The sequence below is a fragment of the Pteropus vampyrus genome, unplaced genomic scaffold, assembly GCF_000151845.1.
Source record: "Pteropus vampyrus isolate Shadow unplaced genomic scaffold, Pvam_2.0 Scaffold167, whole genome shotgun sequence".
NCBI classification, from domain to species: Eukaryota; Metazoa; Chordata; class Mammalia; order Chiroptera; family Pteropodidae; genus Pteropus; species Pteropus vampyrus.
Genome location: NW_011888948.1, coordinates 1043753 through 1053500, shown reverse-complemented (window position 1 = coordinate 1053500; position 9748 = coordinate 1043753). Strand labels below are relative to the sequence as shown.

Genomic DNA, 9748 nt, shown 5'->3' with positions numbered 1-9748 from the left:
CTAGGGGCGACAGGCGGCGGCCGCGGAGACGCTGGTCGCTGCGTGATGGCTGCCTCGGTGTTCTGCTGCCTGCGCTGCTGCAGGGACGGTGGGACGGGGCACATTCCTCTGAAGGAGATGCCGGCGGTGCAGCTGGATACGCAGCACATGGGTAAGGGCCCTCCCTTCCCCAGACCCAGCGGCCCACCCGGGGTCGGGCGCCGCGCAGGTCGGGGACAGTGTGGGGTCGGAAGGACCAGAGGCGGCCCGGCGCCGCCGGGCGCCGCCCCCCGCTCCTCCCCCAGCGATGCTGCGGTGACCCGGTTTGGTCTCGCGGATCTCCTCCAGACGCCTGCCGACTCACTTCGGCCGGGTTCTGCGTTCAAGGCTACGCACCCCTGCCTGCCCCTGTCACCGAGAGATGGGTATGAGGACATACCCATTTTCACAGAAATCTCTGAGGAGCTGCTGCCTCCCCAGACTCTTCAGCTGTCCCCAGGCGAGGGACGCGGGGAGTGCCCTGTTACTCCTCCTGTAGTGCCCTCCTGTCGAGCTCCAGTCAAAACCTGCATATTTTCAGAGTGCTTTAGGTCTGATTCCCTCTCCTTCTACCCTGACAGTCAGTTTTCTCTTTAGCTCATTATATATGGGTTGGAGCTTTTTTTATTGGAAGTGATTTTTCTCTTGCCTTCTAAAGTCAAAACAAGGCAAATTGCAGAAGCCTGAAGTCGCATCTCAGGTCACAACCTGCCATTTCAGCTACAGCCTCCCATTGCCCTGACTCCTCCTTAGTCACGAATAATGGTGTAATTCCATCTGACTGGTCTCTTCCCAACAGGTTAGACTTTGCAGAATAAAACAGCACTTTGCTCCTTTGCATCTGTGTTTTTTCCTCCCAATTTCAAATGGGCATATAACTTCTAACATTCTTCCTCTTCCCTCTGTAGCCTCTTTCACAACCTTATTATTTCTATTCTTTGACTTTTCCCATATAGTTCCATGCTTCTGGAGTATGGTTCTAGAAGGAGAGATTTCCCTCTATAATTATTTCGGTTAGAGTACTATCTTTGTATGTATTATTCTATTTGAAATATACTTATGCATTTTTTATTTTCCCCACATTTCTCATTGGCTAAAGGACAATTATTGAAATAACAAAGGCAGTTCTTAATATTTATAGCAAAACCCTCTCCTGCCCCGATTCTTTATAATTTTGGAACACTCTGCCCATTATATTTTTTTATTTCTATAGCATGTACTAAACCATAAATATGATAATTGTATGCCACTTTATACATGAGTATTTTTACTTCTTGGATTTCCCAAGTGTAATACAGAACCTTAATAAACATGTATGTATCTATATGTATATCTCTTTAAATGATTTATTATCCATCATCATTTATAGACAGATACGTTCAAATCCTGTAATTTCCCACAGAAAATGTTTCCTTTTCATTTATTTATTCGCTCAGCTGATATATATGGAGCAGGCATTGTTTTAGGTGCTGAGAACTCAGTAAAGGACAACTATATGTAGTTTCTGGAGATTATGATCAACTGACTCTTTTTATCTACTGCCAAAGTCCTGATTTACTGCAGTTTGCTTTTTCAAACATTCTTTTTCTCTTATCTGTTGTCCATGAAGAGTTGGTCAGTCGTACTCATTCTACTATGTTATTCTTGAAGGCTGGCTTCCGTGATACTTAGAGCAGCTCCCTGGGCTTCCTCAAACAGGTCCAACAAGAATGAGAGAGTGTCTTTATCCCTTCATTCTCTGCAAAAGACCTGAGACTATCTCTGATCGTAGTGGCTTAGGTCATATAACCATTTTTCACTCAATCACTGTGGCCAAGAATTGTGGAATGTACTGATTGAGTTAACCTAGGTCAAAGCTGTACCCCAGAAGCTAGAGACTGAGTCAGCTTCTGTAGGACTATTTTGATCTCCAGAGGGAAGTCTTTCGGGAAAGGGAAACAGATGCTACATGTCTACTACAGAGTGCTTAGCAGAGCATATTTATTCACGAATTCCTGTATTGGTTATTTGTTGAGTGTCTGCTAGATGCCAAGCACTGCATGGTCTTTGCCATCAAAGAGGAGCTGGGCCCTCGATACTTTCTAGTGGAAATTGCCGGAGGTATATTTTATAGCCAGATATAAATTATTTATAATGGTACTTTCTCAGAATTTGGGATTTAACATTTATAATGAGAAAAAAATGGATGTTAATGAATTTTTAATAATCATATAATAGGATCTTAGTTGGACATTATTTAAGAGTGTGATAGTGTCTGAAAATTTAGAATGGTGATAGATTCTGAAAATTTTACATTTTTTATGTGTTTGTCCCAGATAATTTTTGTTTAAATATGAATTTATAGTGAGTTAATAAGAGATACATTTTATTATTATCCTCTTGTTTTATTTAACCCCATTGGAAGATGTCCCATATAGTTCTGATAGCCAGCTCTTCTTGGCTTGTACATTTATTACCAGCGAAATGGTAATACTGGCCACAGATCTTGGGAGTCACATGCCCTGGTGTTACTGGATGTTTGTTGCATATTAGAATTATATTAAGTCTCTTCATGTTCTCTGATGTAAATTCTTTTCTAAATCAAGATTTGGAAAAGAATAGGTATTGGCATCACAGTATCAAGAGACAATGTTTTTTACTATCATCTATCAAATGTTATTTGAGCTAAACTAAAAATTTCCATGATAATAAAGAGCTTTTAATGAATCTAAAACCTGGTTCATGTATTTGCAATATGATTGACGGTAGCTATCTTATAAACATTTTTAAGATCTTAAAGTTAGCATTTTTCAGTGTCAGCTATTTCAAGAATGAAGACGTATGTTCCTTTCTATATTCTATGTACTCTTCAGTTCTTACTTGACTAATAAACTAGCATAGTACTTTGTAGCTACGAGATATGCAGCTGGTTTTTAGGAAATTGTTTTAATTCACTTGGATCGAATTGAAAATTGTACTAATTTACCAACGTTTCTAAGTGTTTATGTTTTTATTTAAATTAAGTGTTTTATGAAATCATCAAATTGATTTATTGGCTAAATATTAAAGAAAGTCTGTTTCTATCTTAAAAGTATTTTAAATATTCAGTATAATACAGTTGGTACAGTTCAGTATAATACAGTTGGTACAGAAACTGACTAATTAAACAAGATTTCTAGCTACAAATGAATATTAAATATAAATATTATCTCAGGGGAAAAATAGTGAAGTAAGAATTTAAATACTTTATCACTATTTCTGTATTTTAAAGTGCATGTAGTGTTCCTGTTTTTTACGGACCACAAGTTAAAAGTGCAACAAATTAACCTTGACTATTGGATAAGAAAATAAAAAACTTTACATAGTGTCTGCATTTTTTGTTTAGGAACAGATGTTGTCATTGTAAAAAATGGAAGAAGAATATGTGGAACAGGAGGTTGTTTAGCCAGTGCACCTTTACATCAAAACAAAAGCTACTTTGAATTCAAAATCCAGTCTACAGGTTGGTATAATGTTACTTAACTATCAAAAGTTCTAATTGTTCTGAATATTAGAAGTAATTTTCAATTTAAAAAAGGTTAATGAGGCAATAAAAAAGCACCAGGCTCTTACCTAGAAGACATTTTCTTCTACCTCTTGTGTGATTCTGGTTTAATAGTTTAAATATAGTTAAATTAGGTTCAGTTTTCTTATCTATAAAATGGGATTTTAGGAGCTACCCTTCCTGCCTCATGTGACCTGTATTTATGAAAGTGTTTTAAAGGCAGGACATCCTAGGTCAGTGTAAGGCACTTAGCATTATTATTAACATAATTGATTATTAATGGCAGCTAGGTGCACCATTTTGTTTGGTTGAGCACATAAGGTATAGATTCTCCCTGTTTTATCTTAGGTTAAAATCAATCTTAGGATCCTGAGTTTTTCTCTCTTCTTCTCAAGGTACCTTGATTCAGTGTTATCTGAAGTAATCAGCAGACTTAGAATTCTAATAGAAGTCTAAAGTCTGTGCTTCTCTTTAAAAATTTATGGAATTTTATGAATTGTATAACAATCCTACCTGAGTATTATGACAGTTAACAGTTTACTTGTGGGAGTATTGAATATGGGGAAATTTTTTTAAAGCTTTATTATGAAGAAACTTTTAGTGAAATATATAGCATGAGTAATAGAGGTACAGAATAGGAAAACTAGAGTACAATAAGTCAATCTTACTCTAACCCAACTGTCTTGATGATATAAAACATTCTTCTGGGGCTTGTTTTCTAATTAGTTTTAAATACTGATTTTCTTAAGTGTATGAAATAAATATAAACTGCCCTCCATTCCATTCTTTTATATGTTAACTCACTGGCTGCAGAACATCTTTGGTTACTGTAATCTTCTGAAGTATAACATACTCTTTCTCAAGAGAAGCAAATAGTTTCTTGAGCCTTAAATCTAACACAAATTTTTATGTATTTTCTGTAAAGAATGATATCCCCAATGATATCAGCAGGATAATGCACTGTTGGAGTTTGTAGCATTGATCTCTGAATGAAAGCTTGAGGCAGTTGTGCCAGTGTATCATAGCCTGCACAGTTTTTTAGGAGTAAGGAGACTATAACCCTTTATAGAACGTCGTCCCGTGAAATTAATTATATTACCTCTTGTCACCCTTAACATTGTCCCAATTTGGAAGATAAATTATGTAGTCAAATTACTTAGAAGGACAAGACCGTGAAGTTCAGTTGTACAGCTTTTTGATCGTCTCACTCAATCCAGAAAGATTGATTAACAGCATGGTCTTCAAATCTTCCATTTATAGAATTTGATTTTGCTTAAAATGGGGAAGGAAACTGTTTGAGACAAAATCCAGAGATCTAAGTATTCTGTTTGACTGGTTAAGAGAAGGGCTGCTTGTTTTAAAAGTCAGCTTAGGCCAAAAGGTTTTAAATTCATTGACTTAAGATATTAGATAAGAAAATGATTTTACATTTTATCAATAATTTTCTCTTCTCCATGATATTGACTGGGTTATATATTATTTATCGCATATTATAGATGCAAAAACTAAAGACAGTAATTTTCCACTTTTTAGAGGTAGTGCTCGAAATAGAACCCTAGGCCATTTAAATTCAATGTGTACCATTTTAAAAATCTTTTTTAGAGAAGAAGAGTAATGAAAATAGCTAGTATTTTAAAAATATTTACTCTGTGCTTTACTTACTCATTTTTTTTTTGAGTACTTACACCATTCCAAGTGCTTTACTTGAATTATCTTGCTTTATCTTATAATAACCTTGCGAGATAAGTAGCGTTGGAATCCACAGTTCACAGGTGAGGAAGCAGAGAAGTTAGATAACTTGCCCAAGATGATAAAGCTATGTCAGGATTTAGACCTATGCATACAACTCCAGGGCCCACTTATCTACTAGGCTGTCCTCTGTTTGCAGAGAACAAAGGATAATTTGCAAACTGCTTTTAAAGATTTTTTTTTTAAAGATTAGCAAAAAATAGTTCATTATATTTTTAGGAATCTGGGGTATTGGCGTTGCAACTCAGAAAGTTAACTTGAATCAGATTCCTCTTGGCCGAGATGTGCACAGTCTGGTGATGAGAAATGATGGAGCTCTGTACCACAACAACGAGGAGAAAAACAGGCTGCCAGCGAACAGCCTTCCACAGGAGGGGGATGTGGTGGTGAGTTTCCTTGTGGGGTTGTCTTCCACACTGCTTTTGGTATATGTAGTTTTGTCTGGGAGTTTGTAGTTTGAATTCTAAAGCACAGGGGTTGGATCTAATGAGGTCATACATCTTCCAAAGAGAGCACTTGGTGTAAGTGCTGCCACCTTACCTTCCTTCTAGAAGGATGTCAGTGTGAGCCCATGTTTCCAATCAAAAGAATTAATGACGGGTTGGCTGCTGATCAGCATGTCCTGCTTCTCTCACATCAGAGAAATTCTGGCCCACAAATTTTAAGATTTGGTACCCTTATATTGGGAAATAGTAGGTATTTTTGCAGCTGGAAATCTCTTAGAGAAAGTTTTGACATTTATTACTTAATTTGTTATGAACTTCTGTTAAAGAATTACAGCATTTTATTAGGAGTGTTAGTCCTCAGTAAGCTTAATCTTATTAAACTTACTTCACTTTCAGAACTCTTCAAAGAAATGGACTCAAAATCCTAAGGCTTTACCAAAGCCACACACTATTGAAAATATAGTCCAAATATCCCTTTTTATCTTTTCCAGATACTTCCTCTTGTACAGTATTATCCAAGAAACTTATACACTGAGTTCAGGCTATTAGCTATTGATAGAGAACAATTCTTGGGTCTCCTTTAGCAAAGGCACCCTTATACTCCAAACCGTGGGTTTCTGCCTCTGGTACCAAGTTGAAAAGAGTCTGTAAATAATGAGAGAAAGTTTCTGATAATAAGATGACACAGACAAGGTAAATTCAGATTATTGAATTAAAGAAATATACAGTATTTTGGAGAGAATGAAGAGGTGGAAATTATGATTTTAATTATGGTCTGATCTCTTCTGCAATTTAAAAAAGATGAACATCACTTAGTTTTTAAATAGGTAAATTGTTGGAAGTGTTGTTTTCTAAAATTGACAAAAAAGGAGACAAAAGGTATAAACTATTTTTAAAATCTGCTTTCTCTCCTCTTCTTTTTGAATAGTTGTTTGTGTAATTGTAGATCATTGCCAGATGTCCATAATATGGAACACCATTATTGAAATGGTTGTGTCTTGAAAGACAATTTTGAAGTCAGATTGATGCTGTCAACCTGTTTACACTAAAAAAATTAAATTTAACCATAAGATAGGATAATCAGTAACAAATGTTTTTCTTTGTTTATGTACTGAACTTCTGTGCATTATTTTTGCCTAGGAATTTCATTCATTGAGGTGACTGATACCACAAATTGACAGATTTAAGAATGTCATTTTTAGTTTGTCAGCATTATTCAATCGGACTTTGAGTTTCATGACCATTTGATAAAAGGACTAAAAAAGATGAAATATATGCATAATCAAGAAAAATAAAACATTACCGTATCACATTAACTTTATCATTCTAGTTCAAACACTTGAGAACAAATTTCACCAAATTGCTGACAGTGGCACAGGAAAAGTAGAATGGATTCTCATATGTGTAGAATTTCAGTCATATACCATCCTTTGAGGTGAAATCAAGAAAAATAAGCTTTCAACATCTAACCAAATGATTATATTCATATAATAATCATATAGTACCAGTAGGGCCTACTTCAGCACTAGGAAGGCATACACGAGACAGCTTATGCTTATTTTTTCCTTTTATAAATAGTTTTGAAAAGTGAAAATTACATTCTAAAATAGCATTTTTTTAGTTTAATTTCAGAGAAGTTTGATAAACATTCTACACAATAATAGCAAATACTTCTCTAGCCTGTATTATGGGATAAGCACTGTTTTACATACCTGTCAAGGATTAAATTGTTTAATCCTCATAATGACCATATGAAATGGTAATTAGGTAGTATTATTTTCACCATGTTACAGATTAGGAGAAGTAACTTGTATGGGGGTGATCCCAGGGTTCTAATCAGTCTGTTTGTTAAACCTGCAAACAGTTAATACATCATTATGTCAGAATCAAACCTAGTTTCTAGATTAAAAAAAAAGACAGATCAAGTTAGAAAATACTTGAACTAAATGATGCTGATGAGGGATGAGTATTCTCATATTCTTCCTCACTTCTTTCTTTGGTATTGGGATTTTGTTGTAATGTTGGAGGCTTGGGTTTAAAATTTGCTTATTTGCAGTAGGTTATGCTGCCACCAGGTGGTGAAGGGTGTTTAGATTACAACCTAGTCATAGGAACTGCTAGGTTTCCTGTAGTCCTATACAGTAACACACTGTGTTTTTTATGTAATTTATAAGTTTTTGATTTTTAAGTGAAAACATACCTCTTCATTAAAAAAGCTAATCCCAGCCATCAGTTAGCTAAACTGAAATGAAATAAAGGCAATCTTTATCTTACTCAGTATTCCTTAAATTTTAAATCGTTGTTTAACCCTGGCTTTGCTAAGATTTGAAGAGAATATTTTGTAGCACTTAATACATTAACTTATCTGAGCCTTTGCTGTCTTAACTGAAAAGTGAGAGAGGTAAGACTAGATCCTCTGTAAGATCTTTTTCTACCTCTAAAAAGCTTTTAAGTCGATATAATTTATACACAGTCAAATCCTTGAAGTGGTTGCTTCTTGGTCTGTGATGATTTCTCTACTGAAAAATTGCTGCTGTCTATTCTTAATTCTTCTGAGGAAAGCTCTTTTTGTCATCAGTCAGTAACTATAATATAAAGTTTTAAAGGAAGTTTTAAAAGTTTAAAATTACATGGCAATTAGGAATAAGTATTCCAAAACTATACTGTTTAGTATAGTTTTAAATCCCAGCTCTGCCACTTCCTAGTCATGCAGCCTTAGGTATAAATGATTTAACCTCTTTATGCTTTAGCTACCACATCTGTAAAATGGAGACAGTAAAAATACCTATCTTATTGTGAAGGATAAATGAGTAAATATGAAATGCCTAGAATTGTGCTTGGTGCATATTATAGGCTAAGTGTTTTCCAGCATTCTAATAATAATAATTGTTATTATGATTTTCATATCAATAATGTACAAAGTAATAGTTTTCATTCTATTGTTCTTTTTAAAATATTTTGAGCTGTTGTTTTTCTATTTTTCTGCTTGATACTAATTACAAATGACAGTCGATCCTTGAACAACGCTGAGATTAGGGACATCGACCCCCTGCACAATCAAAAATCCACATATAACTTTTGACTCCTCCAAAATTTAGTTGTCCCTCAGTGTCTGCGGGAGATTGGTTCCAGGACTGCTCGTGGATTCCCAGATTCGTGGGTGCTCAAGTGCCCTGTATACAATGGCAGAGATCAGTGAATAGTTGGCCCTCTGCGCCCCTGACCAGGGATCAAAAGTTGCACAGGTGTTTATTGGAAAAAACTGCATGTGAGTGACCTGCGCAGTTCAAACTGTGTGGTTCTAGAGTCAACTGTATATTTGGTTGTAAGCACTAGTTTTACTTTGGTAATATACTTGACATATTTGAAACCATGGTAAAGAAATACAGAAATGTATGATTTCTTTTTGGAGATAAGTTGTATAAAGACGCTTCTTCACAACTTGAAAACAGTGACAGGCTATAAGCCCTAACAGTGAAAACGTCATTGTTTCCCACCCGCTTCAGATCATATCCTAATATAGAAGTAGTGTTTATGAGTTTAAAAGGTCTCTCTGTTCACAGTATGCACTAGTTATATCATCTTAAATATTCAAAATATAAACTCCAGATTCTCTAAATATAATGTTAGGTTTTAAACTGATATCATTCGTTTTACCTCTAATGTGGACTCTCAGGATTTTACCTCCCTTTCCCCCACATAATCACCACCCATTGTTTTTTGCTCAGTTCAAATAGAATTCTTCCGAATTGTAAACCCTTAATGAAAGCTATTGTGACCCTTTATTTAGTTTTTTGTCTTTCCATGCTTCACGGTCAGTGCTTTCTGACTGTTCAAGTTTTTATGAAATGTTGCTATTTTTACCATTTTTAATACTTTCTTTTGTTCCTAGGGTATTACATATGACCATGTAGAATTAAATGTATATTTGAATGGAAAAAACATGCATTGTCCAGCATCAGGTATACGAGGGACAGTATATCCAGTTGTTTATGGTAAGCTAAAATATTTC

The 9748-nt window shown here is 35.5% G+C and overlaps 1 protein-coding gene across 1 annotated transcript in view; it reads left to right on the top strand.

Moving 5' to 3' along the window:
• The first annotated feature begins 6 nt into the window (after nt 1-6).
• The window catches only part of SPRYD7 (SPRY domain containing 7), a 13541-nt gene continuing 3799 nt past the window's right edge, over nt 7-9748 (top strand). Inside the window, exons 1-4 of the mRNA XM_011370319.2 lie at nt 7-151; nt 3383-3499; nt 5510-5676; nt 9629-9731. Coding sequence (XP_011368621.1) covers nt 46-151; nt 3383-3499; nt 5510-5676; nt 9629-9731 — 493 coding nt within the window. The 5' untranslated portion in view covers nt 7-45. The remainder of the gene's footprint in view (nt 152-3382; nt 3500-5509; nt 5677-9628; nt 9732-9748) is intronic.